This window comes from Phaethon lepturus, unplaced genomic scaffold, assembly GCF_000687285.1.
Source record: "Phaethon lepturus isolate BGI_N335 unplaced genomic scaffold, ASM68728v1 scaffold6300, whole genome shotgun sequence".
In the NCBI taxonomy this organism is placed as follows: Eukaryota; Metazoa; Chordata; class Aves; order Phaethontiformes; family Phaethontidae; genus Phaethon; species Phaethon lepturus.
This window is the reverse complement of record NW_010509720.1, coordinates 17,531-39,130: the sequence shown is the minus strand read 5'-3', so window position 1 is coordinate 39,130 and position 21,600 is coordinate 17,531. Positions and strand designations below refer to the sequence as shown.

Sequence of the window (21,600 nt, the reverse complement as noted above, 5' to 3'; positions counted from 1 at the left end):
ATGTCCATCGCAAAAGTTAATAAGCACACAACAAACACTTTAAAACTTCAAAAGTTTATTGCCCAGAATAGCTCACTTGGTGCGGTTAGATTCTTTTTTCTCTTGTTACACAGAAATCAAGCAAAACAGTAGAAAATATATATAGGTAACAGTAAAACAAAAGCCCAGCCTAATAATAGCCCTTTATATCCACCAAGTCATACTTAAGAAAATGTCTAGCCAAACACAGAGAAGTAGAACATCTGGAAAACAGAGCTTTTCATTTTATTGTATAAATTCTAAACCAATATTGAAGGCATTTTTTGTCCATATTCTTAATATTTTTTTCTTCATAATAGCAAATTTTAAAAGTTCTATGTGGAAAAAAATTAACTATTGCAAGACTTTCAAACCTCAGTTATCAGGTTATGGGTTGACAGTTACAGATAACAGAAAGGACATGACAAGAGTATTTAAAATATACAGAGACCAATTAAAATCCAAACACTAAAAGGAAATGGGAACCGAAACTCAAAGTCCACAAATACTACTTTTTGCATCCCCTCATCTATATTCCATAAATTTGCATTCAAGCATTTTACAGCTTTTTCAGAAGAGAAATTGAACACACCCAGAAAAGAAGGGTTTTGCTTTGGGTTGCTTTGTTGTTGTTGGAGGTTTTTTAGGAAAGGGGATATAGAATAATCTAAATGATACTAAAATGCAGACACATTCCCTCACTTGTTATTAGCGCCCAATAGACCCACTGCTGAAGGTTGAGTACGAGTAAGAATATGAAGAGCTTGCTGATGCATCAAAACTTCCCCTCCTAGACCCACTGCGTGAGCCTGAACGTGAGCCAGAGCGAGAGCCAGAGCGAGAGCCGGGTGCCGAGGAGACATTGTAGGGACTGGATATGCCTTTCGATGAAACGGATGCTGCTTCCAAGAGTTTAAGCCCAGTGATGTCTTCCACCATTGACCGATTCATTGCATCTTTGTAGGATATTTTCAGTTTGGTCTTGGGGCAGGTCAGAATTTTGGGATAGCTGTTTGTGTCTTGCAATTTCTGGGCAGCACGACCATCAATCAATCCATTCCTAATGGCTTCTTCAGTGCTTATTCTTCCACGCACTTCTGGATCCACAAGACCTCCAGTGAGGTACTGGAATTCAAGGAACCGCTGCCCAGCCTCATAAGGTAACCATTTTTCCTTCACTGCTTCAGCTGCTGACATCCTCTTGCGTCCGCCCTTTATGCCTTCGAACCCTATGAAGGCCTTCTGGGCTGGTTTGAGCCGTGTAGCCATATCCTGATCAATGATGCCTTGACTAGCGGCTTCCTGAAGCGAAAGCCTCTGGCCTGTGGTAGGGCATATTATGCCCCCTGTGCAGGCCTGGGCTTCAAGTAACCGTTGTCCAGTGATGCTATCCACAATGCCCCGCTGTATAGCTTCGGAAACGGAGATTTTCTCCAAGTTTTCTGTGTCAAATATGGCTGCAATGGGACTGCACTCCTCTGGGGTCTCTGAGAAAGAACCGCTCCTGATCAGCGAGGAAGAACTCCTGACACTCAGCACTGTGGGAGACCGAGTCACTGACTCATGCCGAAACACCTCATCAGTGCCGTTACGGCAGGAAATCATGTCTGCAAACTGTGTCAGGCTTAAACTGCCAGAACGGTACTGGTCAAAAAACTTCCTCTCAACCAGACCTTTATCAATAGCATCTTGGATGTCATACTGGCTACCTGTTTTTCTGTCAACAAGGACTACTCTACTGCTACCATCTGATCCTGTAATAGTTATTTCTTCCCACTCACACTCCTGTTCAGCTAGTTCTGTATAGGTGTCATAATCTATGAGGCCTTTGCTGTATGCCTCCTGCACAGACATTTCCCTGTTTGTTTCTGGATCTACAATGACAACGCGACGCTTCCTAAGAGTGTTCTTCTGAGAGGTGTGAACCACCTTCTTCTTCTCTCTCAAAGGTAGAAGGCAGAGCCCGGTTGCTTCATCCTTTATGCATCTTTCTTTCAGCTGCAAATAGGTCAAGTTCTCCTCTGTGTTGGGATCAAAGAACCCTTTGGTGTCATCACTTGGATCACTAAGGATCTGGTTGAGCTCTTCATTGAAGTAGCCACGCTTATAGGCCGTCTCTACTGGCAAGCGATAGCTCTCTTTGGGGTCAATGATTCCTCCGGTAGCAATCTGGGCCTCCAGCAAACGAATTCCATGGCCTCTCTCTATGAGCTCTTTGTTCATTGCTTGAAACAGAGAAATGATGTTTCCAGTTTCTGGGTCTTTGTACCCAGTGACAGCTCTTTCAGCAGAGAGAAGTTTCTCTTTAAATTCAATTCCAACAAGGCCTCTTTTGTAAGCCTCCTCAACGGGCAGCCTCACATTGCTGACAGGATCCACTATGAACCCTGTGGCTGCCTGGGCTTCTAGGAGTTCAAGGGCTGTCCCTGGTCTAACCAAACCTATTTTCATAGCCTGGTAGATGCCAAGTTTCTCTTTAGTAGCCTCATTGTAGATCCCTGCAATACAGCTAGAACCCTGAAGGAAATCAATAATTCTTTCACTTACTTCTTCCACTGTAATTGCACCTCTTTCCAAGTCATTCCTTGTCGATTCCTTAATAATTCCAGCCTCGAGCAGTGCATCTGCTGAGACAGGCTGCCTGATCCCTTGGAATGACATACTCCTCTTCTGCACTGGGAGGAGGAGCAGACCTGTGTGTGGCTCAATCCTACATTTTTCCTTCAGCTGCATGTAAGTGACTGCCTTTTTGGTGGTGGGATCAATGAAGTTCTTTGTAGTGCCTTGGCAGTTGTTTAGGATCCTGTACAGGTCTTTGTCAATCAACCCACGGGATAAAGCTACATCCTTGGGTAAGAAAACACTGTTGACAGGATCAACAATCCCTCCTACAGCCAGCTGGGCTTCAAGCAGTCGGATCCCAGTTTCTCTGTCAACCAAGTTTTTCTTGATGGCTTCAGACACTGGCACAGTTTTGCCTGAGAAAGGATCTTTAAATCCTGTAATAGCCTTTTCCGCTGTATAGATTTGTTCTCGGTCATCGAAGTCGATCAGATCTCTGGCGATAGCGCTGTCCACTGTTAACATCTCATTTCGGTGTGGGTCTATCACACCTCCTGTTGCTGCCTGGGCTTCTAAGAGCAGGACTGCATTTTCTGCTGTAAGCAGCTGATTCCGTTTGGCCTCAACAAAAGAGTACTTCTGTCTGGGCGAAAGAGACACCCCTGCAATAGCACCTGCCCCTTTGAGGTAGGGTTCAATATCAGCCGCAACTTCTTCCACTGACCTTTGCCCCTTCAGCAGTTTATCCAGTGTGAGTTTGTCTATCAGTTGACACTCATACAACTGCATTGCTGTGATCTTCTTCCGCAGCCCACTGAACAGCAACTTGGAGGCATCAATACAAAAGTCTTCCTCAGTCTGCGTAGATCTGTGGGACCCATACGGGCGTTGCTTGAGTTTCTCAATCTCTCTTTGTAGCCTGAGACGCTCGGACTCCAACTCCGACTGGTTTTTGACAGCGGTCTCTTCCAGTCGGCACCGGTATCTCTCCTCGATCCGTTTGATCTCCATCTGCAGCCTTTCAATCTCGCTCCTCAGAGTGTTCTTCTCCCTCTCGCTCTTCTCTCTCTCACACTGGATCTTCCTTATGGATTCCTCTGTCCGGGAGTGCTGGCTTTTCCACTGATTGAGATCATTCAGGATTTGTTGTTTCTCACTTTCTAGGCGTTGCTTCAAACGAGACTCTGATTCCAGGGTAACTTTCAAACGGTTCAGCTCCTCTTCTAATCTCTGCAGCCTGGCTTTGTCTTGCTCCAAAGCACTCATTTTTATCAGCAAGGTTTCTCTTTCTTGCATAATGTGACTATACTGATTTTTGGATTCTTGAATCCTATTGGATGCCTACAATTTTAAAGAAGAAATAAACCAAGAGAGGATGGTTAGAGTTTATGCTGGTTAGAGTTATGCTCTCCACTTAGAATGCTCTTCAGCCTATCATTTAACCTGCAGCAAGCTGCCACTGGAAAACATTCTAGTCACAGCAGTGTGCTTACCCAAAACCACGGATACACGTGAACCAGTGAAGGTACATTGTCCCTTCATGTGGGGTACATAGTACCACTGGAGACTCCGTTCTGTTACCCATAGCCTTGATTTTCTGCTGATTTAGTTGGATCTTTAAAACTTTTTAATACTCCTCATAATACACCTACACACACACAGAGCATTCAAGACTCATAAAGAGCCTGATGCTCAGCAGATGTACCCTAGCATAGTCCTACTAACCTGGGTGGATTTGTATCAGCTAAGGACTGGTTATACATGGATAAAAAGGAAATATATGACTCAATTTTTGCCTTCCTATTAGTTTCACATGCTACTCCAAACAATTTTACCTTTGTTGCTTTACATTTTAATTTGCTTAATGTCTTCATATATATATACGCATACACAAACACCTACAAGCATGCACATTTGTATGCCACCTATATTAAACTGAAGTTTATATATTTGTAATACATGCATATATATATGCACAGATGTCAAATAATCCCAAATGTTAGTATTTTTTAAAAGTCAGTATTAAGATTTTTAAAATAAAGAAAAACTGAATAAAGAAAGAATAGCTGAGAGTGGTAATGAGAAAAGAAATATGAAGGGCAAGTATAGGAAAAAGCAAAGAAACATTTTCACAAGTGCTCACTTGTATAAATTTAAACAGTAGGTCTTTGGACAGGAAACCAGGCAGAAGAATGAAATATGAAAAAATGTTTTCTTTAACTTGTTTATGCTGTCACCTCAAGTTTAAGAAGTAAGGGCCAATAGTAAAATTTGCAAGTGCCCTTAGTGACTTAGGAACATAAATCTCCAAAACAGTCAATGAAATGTAGACTTCAAGTACCTTAGGTACAGCTGACATCATCTTTAATCCTCACTTGTAGTCAACACTTTACTCAGCTAAGGCAGCACTTTGATAGCTTGTTGGTTCTGGTGTTTTTAGCTGGTTTAGCTTGTGATACCACTCAGGTCAGCCTCAAAGGACTGCATTAACCCATCCTGGCTGAAACAGCCTGGGGAAGCACACAGCCAGCAGGGTACAGCTAAAGCACAGTGGTACTCCATGTACTCTCATCTTCCCCTAGGATGGTTTTGTGGAGACTAGCACAGACCCAGGGTTTCTCCTGGGGCAAGGGTTGAGAACAAGGCTCAGCTAGACAGTAAGACAGTTTATGGCTCCCTAGCACAGCTCCCAGGGAGTAAAGAGGCTAAGAAAGTGGCCAAATCCTGCCATTTTTGTTTAAAAATGAACTGGGGAAGGGCCATAAAGGGGATATTAGTCACAAGCACAGTGAACTTAAACAGCAAAGTGTGAATTAAGTTGATTCAAATGGACACTGCAATTAATTATATATCTGAGAGACAGTAAAGCCGGGATCAAAATATGTGTGAATACCTCTAGAGCTTGCTTTTGGAATTTTTCAATTTCCTGTCTCAATTTTTCCCTTTCTTTCTGTAAATCATTAATCAACCCCTGAAGTTCCAGGGTTTGCTTGCTGCTCGTCTGAAGCTGATTCTTTAGTTCAGCAATGGCAGTATTTTTCTCATCAACTTCACTTCTGACCATTCTGAGGTCATCGTACTCCAATCTAACATTTCGCAGCTCTTCCTCCAGTAACAAGTGTTCCTTGGTTAGGTTCTCGGTGAGAGACTGAAGCCTTTCAATTTCTATTTTGCACTCATTCAAGTTTTTGCTTTTCTCCTCAGAGGTTTTCTGTAAGTGCTCATATCGTAGGTGAGCCTGTTTTAATTGCTCCTGTTCTTGGACCAACTGACGGCGTAAAGTCTCGATATCAGATGTGTATTTTCGGATCTCCTCCATGTATCTCTGCTTCTCTCTCACATGACCATCTAATACTTCTCTTTGGTGTCTAAGGTCATCTTCATTCCTCTTCTTTACAATAGACACTTCCTCTATCTGCTGTGTGAGATTAGTTATTTTAACCGATTGCTCTCTGAGAGATCTCCTCATGCCTTCTATTTCCTCCTCCAGTTTCTTCCTCCTGGACGTCTCCTCCATTACATTTTTATTCTGCCTGCAAAGTTCCTCCTCCAGCTTATGTTTCTGGATCTGCAAGTCTTTTACAGTGCTCTGGAACTTTGCACTTTCTTGATCCCTGCCTTTCTTCTCTTGCGAAACTCTTTCATAGTCAATTTTCAGTCTGGCCAGTTCCTGCTCTTGGATCCTCAGCTTGTTAATTGTCTCAGTTGCACTTGTGTTTGCTTTCTGCAGGTCAAACTGGACTCTTTTTAACTGACTGTTCTCATCCTCTAGTTCTTTTCTCTGACTTGTTTCTACATCCAACAACTTTCTCAGCCTTTCAATCTCTTTGTTTCTTTCCTTAATGGTCTTAGAAGCATCATCAAGTGACTGTTTGTACCGCATGCTTTCATCCGAGTGCCTCTGAATAACTTGTTTTAGCTCAATCTCCAGCTGCTGTTTCTTCTGAGAAAGCTCTGAGCCAGCTGCCTTCTGCTGCTGAGCATTCTCTTCTATTTTCCGTAGATTATCTGTTGTCTGACTTATTGTATTCTTCAGTCTCCTAATTTCCTCACATAAATTCCTATTTTCTCTCATGGCATTATCAAGTTGTGTTCTATAATTATTTGTGTCCTCTTCCTTTTGCATGGTGACCTGGTGAATTGTGGTCTTTGTGATATTAATCTCAGTTTCATATTTGTTCTTTAAACTAATAATTTCCTCATCATAACTGTTCCTTACCTTAGCCAATTCATTTTCAAGTTCCCATCGGCTTTTAGCCTCTTCCTGAAGCTGAACCTTTAGCCTTTCCAGCTCCTTAGTTTTATCCTGAATAGTTGAGGCAGCTTCCTCAAGAGCCTGCTTGTATCTTGAGTTGTCTTCACCACGAAGCTGAATGATTTGTTTCAGCTCCAGCTCTAACTGATGCTTTTGTTGTGACACCTCAGAACTGCAAGCCTTGTGCTGAAGAGCATCTTCTTCTGCCCTCCTCCGTTGATCTGTTGTTTGCAGAATGGCATCGTTCAGCCTCACAATCTCATCCTTAAGGTCTCTGTTTTCTCTTGTCAGTCTGTCAACCTGGGCTCTGAGGCCTTTTGCATCATCATCTTTCTGTGCAGCTATCTGCTGGATTGTGGTCTTCTTAATATTAATTTCTGTTTCATACTTGTTCTTTAAATTACTCATCTCCTCGCTAAACTGGTTTCTTACCTTAGCCAGCTCATTTTCATATTCCCTCTTCCGTGTGCCTTCGTCCTGAAGAAGAACCCTTAATCTTTCTATCTCGTACTCCTTCTCCTTGATGACCTTCTCAGACTCTAACTTTTGCCAACCAAGGCTGTCTTTCTCGTTTTGTCTTGTTTTCTGCAGTTGGTCATAGTCATTCTTCTGCTGCTCATATCTATCCTCCAGCAACTTCCTTTTCCTTTTCTCATCTTCAGTTTCATAAGTCAGCCTGGTTATTCTGTCATTTAGATCCTTTATTTGGGCATAGCATTTGTCCAGGTTTTGCTTAGCAGAATTTCCATCCATTTCAGCTTGTCTTTTCATTTCCTCCAAACTCATCAGCTTTGCCTTGAGCTGAGAAATGTCCATCTGGTACTTCTGCAGATTTTGCTCCAGGAATTTATGTTTGTTGCTTGTCTCTGAATTTGAATCCCTGGCAAGCCTGAGTTCTTCTTCCAGGAGTTCAATTTTGGTGTTTTTCATCTGCAAAATGATAGCAGAAAAACAAACAAAAAAACCCCACATCAACATTTGTGACAACTGTTTCAAAATCATCACATGCAATACAATATACATTTGTAACACTGACAATTTAAAAAGCTTTTTTTCTCTGCTTCAATGAGAGCTCAAAATTCTTTTTAGTGTAATGTCATCAAGACAAATTCTGGAATCCTTATTTATTCAGAGTCAAACCTTATTCAGAAATTGACATAATGACATTCAGAGGGGAAGTGGTAGTTGATGGAGGGAGGGAGATACAATACAGATAGTAAAATCTGATGTACCAAGAGTTCATGAGCAAAGCACTGAATAGCCTCATTTAGAACCTCCACAATTTTCAAAGAGGTGATTCACATTCCATATATGTGACCTCTGAAATGGGCCTCTGTTTCCACTGAGCTGAATCAAATCAGCAGTTTGTGTTTCCATTTGAAACCCCGTAAATATGGCCTAAAATGAGGTGTGGCCCTTAACCATGAGGAGCAAGTTTTAAGCACCGAGATAACTGTACTCTCATTGAGGTCAAGGCTCTGATGGGCTGAGAAGGACCTCTTGCGTGCTTTGATGAACACTTCCTAATTACCAAGAAGGCTTATGTTCTCAAGCTGACACATGATCTTGGAGGTAACTTTGCAAGGTACTGTACTCTTTGACAAAAGATGTATGGAACTGCTTATATGCCTCCTTCATGGGACACCACTGAGCTCAGGATTTAGTTTTGTGGACTGTTTTGCACTGTACTTAAGCAGAAAGTCTTTGATCAGTGAAAGCTTGCTAACCTCTGATAAAAATAGAAGCTAAAGAAAGTAAGAGTCCAATTACCTTCAAGTCCTCCATGCTCTTTAACATTTCACTTAAGAATCTGTAGTAATCTCCTGATCTTGTAAGAAGCTCTATGTAGCGAGACTGAGCCTCGCTAGCCTTGAAAAGAAAGAGAATTGTTAGCACCTTGTTCTACAGGGTTAGATATGAACACACCTATGTCTCAAATCATTTAAAGGATTCCAATCCACCTGAGAAAATGTATAATTTGACAAAGTAAAAAGGAAATTCTCCTCCTCACAAATTCACGTGACTTTCTGGGGACCCCAAATGTAGAAATTCTCCCTTCTGATAAAACCACACCTTTTTCAATATTATTTTCCCCCACGGCTGCTGTGATATCAAATCCAAGGCTTCATCCCCTGGTTCATCATGCTCTTCCTGTCTGACAGTCATAAGTAACCTAAGTTAAACTTTTAATAGTGGTTAATTCCCAGGTTGAAAGTGACTAAACCACTTGGGGCATGAATCTTACTTTCTCACAATATGTATGCAATGGACACTGAATAGGAATGAGGTAAATTCCTGAGGGCAAATCTACTGTCTAAATGAGCCCAAGTATGATTTTACAGCACAGCGACTATTCTGCACCAACTCCTTGTGCTTATGTGCTTAGTACACATTAGCAATGACAGTACTAATTATTAGAGTACAGCTGGATACGACTCACAATGGGTCACACGGACAAATAAATGTATTCAAAAGATTGATGGGGAGGAAAGTAAGTTACCTCTTGCAGAATCAGCACTGCAGGAGACTGAACTACACTCTTCTTGATAGGAATGTTGAGCAATGTTTCTAATCCAGAACTGTAGGAAGCAACCTGTAGTTCATAATCCTGTAAAACAACAGGGAAAGGTTAAGACCCATTTAGCAACTCTCAAAGGAAATCTCTGGGAATCTGGATTTCCTAAAATGCAAATAAAGTTTTGCGTTTGTTTTGGTTTTGTGTTTTTTTTTAATAAAAAGCTATGTTTTCCTTTGTTTATATCCCTGGCCATGTTTATTCTATCACAAACAGATGCTCATCAGTTCAAGTACCACTGTGGACACTCAGGAGGAGAATGACAAAGGGAAAAAGAGAAAAAACGTTTTACAAAAAAGGGAAGATACGTGTTTCCATTAGTTGAGGGTTACCCGGAGGTGAAAAAGATGCATGGGAGCAACTGGTCCAGGTACTGTTATCAACCAAAACTTCATCAGAAATAACTGTCTCTGTACCGCTTCCATATCACAGACACCACGCCACGTATATAGTAAGATCTTTGTCACAGAAAGTAAGATTGGTCTGAAGAAAGCATGGATATAAAGGTGGCAAAAACGCAAAGACCACAAAACCATTCCCTGTGTACTTTATTGGTTTTCATGGCTATTGCACACCATTCCTCCTGCTAATCTGCATTTCTCTTGCCTCCTAGACCAGATCCTAATCAGACCTAATTCCTAAACTACCAACCTGTTCTTTATTCCCTTATTTTTTTTAACAAGTGCTTCACCCCAGCAGTTTCTACACACACACAGCAGGGAGCTGACATTTCACCTGCCAGCAGAGCAGAGACAATGGGATGCACCTGACCATGAAAAACCACACCCCGTAAAAATGCTGAAATCCAAGTACCTTAATTGCAGCTGAGCACTGATCTGCATGCTTGAGAAGCTCCTCAACTTTGTCTCGCTTCCCACAGATTTCACTGTGCAAGTTCTGTCAAGAAAAAAAGTGAGCTGTGAAGCACTCCCTCAAGATTTGCCAGTATTTCCTCCTGTACACACTGCCTCCATCAGAAGGCACCTGCAGTATGAGACCACTGCAAGCCCAGAGGCTGAGACCTGACATGACCTGTAGCTGTGCAGTTTTTACAATGGCAAGCTTTCTGTGCATGAGAAGGTTGTTCTCAGAAAGAACACCTAGCAACTGAACAACCCCCAGAGTTGGGGAAGGACAGTTCCTTGACTTCAGCTCAGATGTATTTCCTCATGTTTTATTTTTGTGCTATAATTTGTCCCATACGTTGCACCATCATACAGTCCCTCGAATTAATTCAAAGCTGGTGTGTAAAAGCGTCAGTGGTCATGTAGAAGCCAGGAACGGTCTTGTTCATAATCTGCAGCAGTGCTGACAAAGTAATGAGAATAATATTTCCCCTCTCCTGCCTTCTACACATGTGGTGTTTTTTGGTAGCTCACGTACTTTATAATTCAAAATAGGCCACTGTATCACAGACTGCATTGATACTTATTATTTTCTGAACAGCAAAACAATTTAAAATCCCGATAATTGAAAACAACTCATTCAGGTGCTGCATACCTTCTGATCATGTAGATATCTCATGATAGCGTTGCAATCGCACAGCTTCATGGACTCAATAGAATCCTGCCTGCGCTTGGCATCACAGATCCATTTGCACAGAGCCTGGTAGAGATCTCTGTAAGTTTTTAGCTGTTTGATCTGCCTTTCTAAATCCCATGATCTAGAAAAAAAAGAGGGAGAACTGTCAAAATGGAAAGTGCATTCTCTTTCTCTCTCTTTAAACATTTTTCAGAAATAAGACACAGTAATAAACTAGGTAAAATTACGGGAAGCTCTAAAAGGAGATTCAGAACAAAAATTTCAAATAAATGAGAACTGTACCAGTTATTTATCATCCAACTTGGGTTTTTAGTGTCTCACTTTTGAGTAACTCTGCAATACACAGAGGCTGGCACTTCCTGTCAACTAAGTGACAGATTGATAAAACCTTGCAGTGATAAAAATCAAGTTCACCAACTTCAGTAGTCTTGTTCTCAATTTTCACCAAAACAACCAGCAACCAGTCAATTTTTATTAATAGGACTAGATTTTGGCCTGCAGTAAAAATAAAACAAACACCACCCCAAAAACACCCCACAAACAATCAGAATATGCCTTCAGTTCAATAAAGAATTAAAAAAAAAATTATTGGGATTTTTTTTATCTAAGTCTAACTGTTAACTTCTTAACTCTCAGGTATAGAGTATTCAGGAATAAGCATGGTTGTTTTGTTTGAGGGGGAAAATGCTGACTAGAAATACTTAATCAAGGAACATTAGCAAGAGTAAAAAAAAAATAATTAGAACATCCCCTTAGCACATAGGTTACACATTTACATGAATAACTATATTTTCCTGCTTGACCTTATACAATCCCTTTTAAAGTATGTTCAACCTATTCACAGTTGCTCTAGTCTTATTACCCTGAAGTCATCATTTGTCCTCTGGAAGTGATGATTAGTGCACATCAGTTCTTTCAGACTCACTGTTAAGATGATCTTAGTTGCAATAGCAGTAAGGAAGAAGCTATTAGGAAATATTATCAAACCTGTTATCTATCTGCTTATCAGCTCTTTGCCAGCGGTCTATCAGCTGGGTAACTTTGTCGCAGAACTTTCCAATGTCCATATCGTACAGAGTATATGACTGGCAAGACTGTGAGTGAATCTGAAGCGTTTTCTGCAGCTCATTTTCCAGGGCATTCAGTAGTGACTTCTTCATGTTTAGGTCTGCTTTCATTTTCTGGAGAAAAACCAAAATGCTGTCATACATTTTATTCTTGAGAGGATACTCATATTTAATTATTAACAGCATGCACAATGTGTTGCGATCTAAAGATTTTGTTTCTAATTCAGTAAGGTATGTATGCTGATGTCAGCTGGACTTAATATATTTAAAGTGAAACACCTACTTTGGTAAACGGAGTTTGACTTAAGCATGTGTTTAAAGTTAGACTTACTCTTAAACAATTTCCTAAACCAAAGCCCTCTGCTGTCATATTCCATAGCTAACATTTCAGTTTCTCAGAACCATGTAGAGCAGTTACAATTTCATTGAAGTATAAAAGATTCCTGCACTTGCAACAGCTGTAGAATCAAGCCTCAGGATTGGCATATCCAGTTTTTAAATGTTATCTAAAAATCTGCACAGATTTTTTTTTTCCTGTTTACATTTTTATAAACATCTTCCAGAGAGACATTTCTTTACACACACACTTGTTTGTGGGCACATACTTGCATACTGTGGGGTATCAACAAATGGCGTATACAGTGCAGGCAGCGGTCTGTTTTGCATCCCCCAGTCACAGGGATGGCTGCATCCTTTGATAATATGCTCAAGCATTTTTTTTTGTGTGTGTAGCTGAAATTTACACCAGCTAAGAACAATTCCCAGCAACTGAACTGCAGCTCTCATTTAACATGATAAAAAGGTAATCTGGCTGTGCTCCATTTGTGCCACCTACACGCTTTTTCCGTACTACACCCAAGAACAGGAAAGAATGAAAGAGTCCCTGCTCTCCCAAAGGCATTCAGTGCACAAAAGGACCAGCTCAACGCCAGATAAAGACTGGTTCTGCAAGACAACTTTGTGCTCAGCAAAGCATTTATTCTTTGCCTTCTCTCCCTGTACAAGATGGATGGTTCTCACCGCAAAATTTGAAATGGACTCTATGGCAAAACCAGGACACACAATACTTGGATTTACTTATTACCACTAGATGACAAGGGCAATTAACAAGCCTTTTTGGAAGAAAGGAGGTATTGCCTTCAAATCTAGCTTCATAAGTGATACAAACAAACACAGATAATTTTGTACAGAAGTGGATTATGGAGACCTTCCATGCCACTGGCTTTGCTGTGATTGCAGCAACAACCAGGGAATGAAAGAAGTGGTAACCCGTACATTCCTTCCAATAATTTGCAAAAGCTTTGTATGTCTATGTCACAAAATACAACAGGATCAGCATTTCCATTTCCTGTGGTTTTGGAAGGCTTTCGCCTAGCTCAATAGACCAGTGCAGGAAGCTACAAATTTTGCCTTGCTGTATCCTTGGGTCTTGGCCTCTCACCTTTAGACAAGCCCGATAAGCCTCCACTTTATCAAGATCCAAAGGAACAGTCTCCTCTTCAGACAGTCTGACTTCAAAAACTCTGATCACATCTTCTGTTTGTAGAATAATCTGGAGCAGACACCTCAGTGCATTCAAGCTAAAATAAATAATACAAGACAAATCCATTATGGACTGGGGCAGGAAAGGTGGTATTTCTAATTAATTTCTTGTTAATTAATTGCAGATCATTAGTTAAAGAGAATAGACAATACAGAAGAAATTTCAATGATACCAATGAGTCTCACTTTTTTTTTTAAAGTCTTCCAGAAAAAGAGAAGAAATTCATGTAAGTGTCTGTTTCTACCCATGTGTACAGCATTTGTAGGAAAGAAGGTGTAATTTTACATTACTGGCAAGAAAAGGCAGGTTTCTGGACTAAGAATTACGGAAGAAAGTGAATGATTTATTGCTTTAACCTCATTGTCTTACCTGTCTAAGTAGCCAGCAGAAACACCATTAATATTTTCCAGTTTTTGAAATAGGGCATTTATCTCTGACTGCAAGTACACATACTTTTCACAGCCTCTGAAGTTAGGCAGCAAGTCCTTATGCTTATTGAGGGTTTCAGCCATTATTTGAGAATCATTCTGCACACCCTAAGGAAAGAGAATGCCTGATTTACACATTTTTGGTGGCTGAATGATCATTCTACAGCACATATGCAATTGATCTCCTTATGCAAATAGTCTGCTGTTATCTAACCAGCTTGACTGAGGACTGAAGCAGTTCTCTTACTAATCTTCGCTCTCCGTTCTCCTTCAAACCTTAATAACTGGGAGAGGGAGAGAGTTTGTAAGCCTCATCTATCCACTCTGCATCCAGAGACAACATTTCAGAGGTTGGTAGTAAAGCGGGGTCCATGCAAAAGCATATTAATATTGCCTTATCCTGGGTGAGGCTTAACATGAGCTCATGTCCACTTGACATCAGACTTTCTGCATTCTTTGCCTGACAGAAGTTGACTTCTGTCAACTGGCAAGAGTCAACTTTTTCTACTTTGGAGCTAAACTCCAATCCAAATCATCATGGTTAGCTTCCAACTGAGAATTTTCTGCACAGGATGTGTGTCTTTCCCAGCTGATCAGAAACACAACTGCAGCATGCTCTGCAGTAGAGTCATACTGAGCTTAAGATGCTCAAAGAAAAACATCCATAGTTACCTCTAAATCCTTTATTCTGACTGAAAAGTCATGCACAGCCCCTTGATCCACTCCAAGAGGAGTTCTTTGAACCATCCGAATCTCAGAAGCTTCAATCTGACGCCGAAGTTTCTGAAGCTCCATCAGCAGCCAGGCCTCCTGCTTCTCATGTTCTCGGTTTCTCTCATTAACAATAATGGTGTTTGAGGAACCCACAGGACAGCTCTCAGTTGGGACCACTGTAAAATGAATTGGGTAAATGCCAACTGGCAGAGAACTGAGCACTTACATATGGAAAGCCAATGTGGTGCCAAAGTGACCTAAGCACTGATTTGATCTGCAGAACTGAGAACAGGTAGATCTGGGCCCCTGTGCAGCTGTTTCAAGTAATGAAATCTCCCCTTCACAAAAAGAGAAACTTGTTTCCTCAAATGCAGCTGTGAGATTTTGCTTCCTAATAACTGAAAACATATCAGATGCACTAAATTACTTTTCCCAGCAAGTTCCATGAACTGCAGAGGACTATTCACAGATTCACGCCAAAGGAAGGATGAAGAAAACATACTCTTCCCTGCACATGGCCCGTTTTGTTATGTTGGGAGACAGCAGCTAAATTCTTGAACGTGTTTCCATTCATATTTTTATGAGAACATTTTCACATAAAAAGAATGCACACTACACCCGCTCCCCCCCTCCCCCCCCCAAAAAAAGAAACCCAAGCAGTACAATCTCTATAAAAAACAGGAGGACAACAAACCTGTTTGTGGCTGCCGTGGTTGATTGGGCAGTTGTATAATCAAGGTTTGGTAGTGCTTCTGAGCATCAGTGAACTGAGTCTGGATCTTTCGTTTGTCTTCATCACCGAACATCTCTGAGCCTTGGCTGTTCCTCAGGAATTCTTGATAATGGATCTCCAGGTCAGTTATTATTTTTTGGTAATCTTCCTTACGCATTGTTTTCAGCTGAAATGAGGAAGAAGAGACTTTTGAAGAAAGAAACAATTGCGGAAGGTTTATGACTAGTTAATCATTAGGGAACAAACTAATACACCTATAGAAAAAAACAAAGGAATCGCATTTTAGAATAAAACCTACCAAGGCTGCCTCTAAAAGTATGGTGCTAGAAGTGCCCTTTGAGCTAATGCATTCTTGTTATAACCATTTCATAACGTAAGAAGAGTTTGAAATTCTACCTCTTACTCTCTCTATCCATGCCCTTGCATAGTGGGCACAAGTATAGCAAGTATGTAATAAATCCCCTTCCCTAATCTTCCCATTTATCCATACTATGTTTGAATGTGAAAGCATCTTGCTTCTCCTTTAATGAAATAACAACGTCCATACATAACTACGCAACCCAGCAAAAGGAAGGCCCATGGTTTTGCAGAACATACATCTGCACAGGACACAGCAAGCCCTGTTTGGCACAGCAGAGGGCAGGACATGGATGTCTCTGGTCTACAGGTAAGGCCAGCTGAAGTCTTACCTTGGCAATAGTCATCGCTCTGATTTTCTCAATATCGATCATGCAATAATGCCAAGATACCAGGCTCTTCATGTTGATATACAGCTGGTTCCACAAAGCTAAAATAGCTTCATAGTACTGCTCAATTCTGAGATGAGAAAAGAAATTCTGTGGTCAAAACATGTGTGTCCTTGTAGCATAGCTACCAACAAACACCCCAAGAAACATCCACCAGATGTGGAATGTGTTAAGGCTTCTTCTCTACTAGAAAAAAGTCTTGGAAATGAATTTATCTATGACTTTCATTATTAGAGATGAGAAAAACCTTGTAAAAGTTAAGTTTTAAATATTTTTAGATCCCAGCAAGCTTCACTGAAGTGAATTTCCTCAAGTCAAGGGTCTAGTCCTTAATCCTCCACCCTTAAAGAGTGCAGGGGCACTCTGATCAAGGAACAAACCAGATTTTGTGGTTGGTTGCTATTCTGAGTGAACTATTCTATCTACTCCCAGTGGTAGGTGTCCAAACCCAGGCAGCAACTCACTTGGTAGCAAGATCCACTGCTAACGGATTGGGGGGTGGGATGATAAGACTAACAGATGGCACCAGCATATCCACTCCTCCAGGGCCAGTCACCAGCCACTTGCTGCGCTCGTTATTGTCCTTCAGGATACATTCATCTCCTTTGCGCACTGTTTTCTGTAAGAAACGCAGAACAACATTTTTTTTGTTACTTAAGTAAGATGGGGTTTCTAGGAGAGACAGACAAGGAAGATGCCTCTAGATCACAGAAGTGGGAGTGCTTCCCAGCTGCCAGGTCTAGGTGTGCATCTTGGCTTCATACTGGGGCAATCAACCCCTTCTCCCTGAATCTGGTTTCCAAGAAAGAAGAAGAAAACACAAGAAAATTTCTTTTGTGAAGAAAACACAAGAAAACCAAGTGGGAGCCACATAACACTCTGGGCAGTTGCCAGTGTGGCTGATCATCAGACTTGGGGCTGGCCATGACAATCATCAAAGACTAAGCATGGACACATGGCCAACAGTAAGCTACACAACCGTGTATGGCTGTAAGCCAGCGAGCTGGAGGCATAAGGATGCTTAGCGCTGCATTCACATTTGTGAAGGGACTGGGAGAGAGTGCGGCAGAGCTAGATCCACCAGCCCCAACTACCAGAAATCCTGACACCCTGCGGCCATGGGTGTGGTCATGGTGCAGGTTACAACCCACTCACATCCAAGAGGGAGATGCCCCTCCTATCACTCATCCTGACGGGACTCCACCCGCATCACGCCTCTACAGCCAGCAAATACGATTTTTGACATAACTGGTAAAAGGCCAGGGGCTTTGCATTGATCTGACCACGCAGGGGCTCCAGACTTCTCTGGGCAGAATAATTCTTCACCTAAGCAGAATTTAGCTTGCTTAAAGTAAGAGCAATTGCCAAGCAGTCAGGTAACCAGTGCCTAAATTTGTTTAGCTTTGCTTATAGTAACAACAAGTAGTTACTCTGTGTGAGCTGAACTTCTGTGACTCTGGAATAAAATGTGGTATGGAAAAGCACAGACACAGAGAGGATAGCAGAAACCCCAGGTCGTAAACACAAATCACTGTGGTCAATTACTGGCCACTGCAGGAGTGCAACCTAGTGAATCAGGTAAAACAAGTTTTACAGATAACAGAACAGAAAAATTGGGTAATTGGGAAACAATGACAAGAAAGAGTACATAAGCAGAAAATGCATCTAAGCAGACTGTTAAGAAACAAATATAGAAATAAACCCAAGCAGCGCCAGTACGGAGGAGGAAAAAAAACCACCACCATCAATTTCATACTCCATCCAGAAAAAAAACTGGGGCTACCAGTGAATTGTACATTCCTCACCTTGTGTTAGATGAGGTGTTGACCTAAGGACCCAGAGGCACACTCGAAAGGTAAGCAATCACCAAAAAAAGGCATAAATGCCAGGAAGCATCTGTGTAACAATTTTAACCCTATTATCAATTAGGGTCTTCTGTGCTAATTTGAACAATGAGTATTAATGCTATTTAATGGACTAATAATAATAATAATTTTGACTAGACTTATTAACCAACCGGAACCCAGCCTGTTTATTCATAATTGCACTCAAGTCAGAGCTTTTTGTCAAAGAAATTTAAATGCTGACCAAAAGCAGACAAAGGGGTTACAGCTATCATCTCAACAGTCTGTTTACTAAACCATTTGCCATGTTCTAGTTTACATGATGTTCATTATCAGCCAAAAAGGGATACAATACCAGATCCTGTTTGTAGTCACACAGAGCCTTGAGGATAATGGGCTTGTTACTCCGGTAGTCTGGGTTACGTGGCTTCAGCTGCACAATCTTCTTGGATTTATTCACCAAACTCTGCACTTGCCTTTTGTATTCAAGAATTCTCTCTCGTTCATTCTGCAAAGATTAACTGTGTGTTAAAAATTAATTCTAAGAAGAAATCACATCTAGTTCCCACCATTTTATTAAGAGAGGGACACATCTGCAGCTCACAGTAGGCAAAATTTCCCTTAGGTCCAGTGCGATGAGTCTCTGGCCTATAATGAAAAACTGCAGTTTAAAAAAAAGAGAAACATGAAACCAAGTATCTTTGCAGCTCTGGCAAGCTTCAAAGTTTGCAAAACTTGCAAAGCAGATTTTTCAACCTGCAATGTGGTTAAAGTGATGTGTAAGAAACACAGGAATAAATGGAAAGAATCTATTATAACATCAATGCTATCCCCAAAAAAGTAATTAACTACACTCTCAGACCTGACTTCATCAATTGCTCTTTTACATCACTGACTGTTTTTCCTCCACTATATTCAGTTTGGAATTGTAGTACCTAATTCATAATGAGCAAATAGTTAGCTAAAAAAGCTGAGTAAAGTCCTTTCAAAGAGACTACAGTGATATAGTGACATGATGAATCATTTATTAAATGCACTTACGTCCTTTTGAGGCATAATCTGTTCTACCACCTATGAATGAAAGTCTTTCTGACATACTAACAAATTAAAAAAGGGAAACTTGGGAATTTGTTGGGCTCATTCCAGATTTAAAAATAAATCAGAGTTCCCAAACACTGTTACATAAATTAAAATAACACTGATCCATTGGTAGGCTTTCCTAAGAAATGGGCGGGAATACACAATTATGGTTTCAAGTTCATACAGTACTGTATATAAACATTGCAGTACACCTGGATTTACATTTGGTATCTGAAGAGGGCAACTGATTTCCAAGGAAAGCAGAACATAACCCGTGAGGTGGGTGTGACAATACCTCCAGCTCTTTGATCTGCTCCAGTAAAGATTGCAGTGACATGCTCTTATCACAGATGAACTTCTTTCTGATGGAGTCTTGTAAGTTCTTCAGGTAGCACTCTGTGGCTTGGGCCTCTTCAAAGAACTACAGGAGAAAAGTTGTGATTTCAGTTGCACACAGCTCTTTAAAATGTCTGCTAAAAATCAGCAGATTCCTTTCACAGGAAATGCCAGTTTACATCTAGCAGAATGGTAGCATTTATGATACGGTAATGGTGTATTATGCATAATTGTGCACGGATTTAGAAAGATTTTGGTACACACAAAAAAAAAATTTGTGATGTGATTCACACTTCTAACAAATGTAGTGTGAATTCTCCACATCACTGCTCACCTGAAAGTAAGCTGCATTCTCTTTCAGATGAACATCAATGCATTTGGTGATCTGAAGAATCCAGCTCCACTGAGTTTGTAACGTATCCATGTAGGCCTAGCAAAAGTAGTAATATACAGAACTGAAACCACCACATTGATCTCTCTCCCATACCTAGACTCAAGCAAAATTATTGATGCTGCACATAAACGCAAATGAAAAATCTGCTAAAACAAATTCATGCACACCACAATAATGCAATTCATGCGAATAGTTCCCCAACTTCTAAGCATCTACCTAACTGAAAAGAGTTAAATACCTGTTTGTGGAATGCAGAGAGAAATTTGTTCATGAGTTGAATTTTGTTTGATCAGCATAAAGCCTGAAGTGCATGAACAAAAAGGGGTGAAATGCACAAACAATAGTGCTAATAAAATTAACTTCAGCTGCAATTTGTCACGTTTTCCTTCTTCCAAGGAAGACTGTCAAACATGATTTTTTATGATGGCCATTTTTAAATTCAAACTTTGCAAGTAGCCCTTATGTATATTCTTTAGAAAATCACACACAACTTTTACTTCACTGCTGGACTTTACAAGGATCTTTCCTTTAAGGCAGAAACTGACCACAGAAGAATGGTGATTTTACACAACATGATAACAGTTAACAAAGTAAATACACTGAAAAGCAGAAAGGACTTTTTTTTCCTATTAGCTTCTTTCAGTTTCAGAGTTCTTATGCACCCTTAAAACTGTAACAACTACAGCATTTCCTAATAAAATGAGATTTTACAAATTGTTGCAGCCTTTGTAATTGAAAGGTAAATGTACACCAAGCTGTGAAAGCAAAAATGTCTTGGCTAAGCTGTAGAAATGCACTGTGAATTTCAGTTGCAGAAAGTATTTGCACCTGGATTAAATAGAAACCCTCAAAGGGTGTGGCGTTCTTCAAAACATGCCTACGAAGATAGCAGAAAAAACAACAACATGCCTTCCTACCATAAAATCTGCTGTACTGTAGTCAACTCAAACGAGATACAGCAATTTCAATACACTCAAACAGCTCCCTAAGCCTCGTATTAATTTTTACATGCATCTATCATCAAATTTGATAGCAATAAGAACTCTCCCTATAGCTCTTAAGAAGCCTGCGGTCATTGTGGCCAGGTTTGTAGAGGAAGGTAGCAACATTTATTAGAGCAGCTCATACAGATGCATGAAAAAGGACATGCTTTTTGACAGGCACTCTTCTCACGTCCAAATAGAACATTTCATTTGCAGACTTTCACTGAGAACTTTTCCTATGAAGCAACTAAAGGAGCAAGTGAAATTACATGAAGTCTAACTCACCTCAATTTTGTCTGAAGCAGGGTGCTGGTTGAGCACTAGCTGGTCACTTTCTTGCTTTAGCTTGTTGAGTTCTTTTTCTTTAAGCTCCAGTTCACTCATGCGTTTCTAAACAACCAAAACACAGCATTAAACAAGCCCCCAAATGTACACTGCACAGGACAATTTACTTAAAATTTTCCAGGTAGTTGTGATAATGTAAAATTATCCCTGCTAACACTACGTAGTAATTCTATTCGGTGTACTGAAGTTAATTACGAAGACAGTAGCATCAAAGAAGGTACAATCATCTCAGTTTTAGTCTCTAGGCTTGCTGCTTCACAGAGCAAAGCATCCAAAATTTAGCCTTTCCTAGGAATGTTGGAAGCAAAAATGACTGTATCTTGCAACATCCAGAACAACTGAACCAAAAAAAAAAAAAAAAAGTACCTCCTTCATAGTATGAACTTTCATTCTTTTTTTGGTTTGGTGATCAGCACCAATATTGGTTAAAGAAAC

At 40.6% G+C, this 21,600-nt stretch overlaps 1 protein-coding gene across 1 annotated transcript in view; it reads right to left on the bottom strand.

The window, feature by feature from the left end:
- Positions 1-635: 635 nt before the first annotated feature.
- The window catches only part of DSP (desmoplakin), a 29,267-nt gene continuing 8,302 nt past the window's right edge, over positions 636-21,600 (bottom strand). The window contains exons 7-23 of the mRNA XM_010283110.1: positions 21,106-21,210; positions 19,778-19,873; positions 19,403-19,528; positions 18,383-18,535; positions 16,648-16,802; positions 16,127-16,253; positions 15,399-15,603; positions 14,663-14,880; positions 13,932-14,098; positions 13,461-13,599; positions 11,940-12,133; positions 10,911-11,073; positions 10,224-10,307; positions 9,336-9,443; positions 8,606-8,704; positions 5,474-7,765; positions 636-3,921 (exon numbers count right to left, since the gene is read on the bottom strand). Of these exons, the coding sequence (XP_010281412.1) occupies positions 727-3,921; positions 5,474-7,765; positions 8,606-8,704; positions 9,336-9,443; positions 10,224-10,307; positions 10,911-11,073; positions 11,940-12,133; positions 13,461-13,599; positions 13,932-14,098; positions 14,663-14,880; positions 15,399-15,603; positions 16,127-16,253; positions 16,648-16,802; positions 18,383-18,535; positions 19,403-19,528; positions 19,778-19,873; positions 21,106-21,210 (7,626 nt within the window). The 3' untranslated portion in view covers positions 636-726. The remainder of the gene's footprint in view (positions 3,922-5,473; positions 7,766-8,605; positions 8,705-9,335; positions 9,444-10,223; positions 10,308-10,910; positions 11,074-11,939; positions 12,134-13,460; positions 13,600-13,931; positions 14,099-14,662; positions 14,881-15,398; positions 15,604-16,126; positions 16,254-16,647; positions 16,803-18,382; positions 18,536-19,402; positions 19,529-19,777; positions 19,874-21,105; positions 21,211-21,600) is intronic.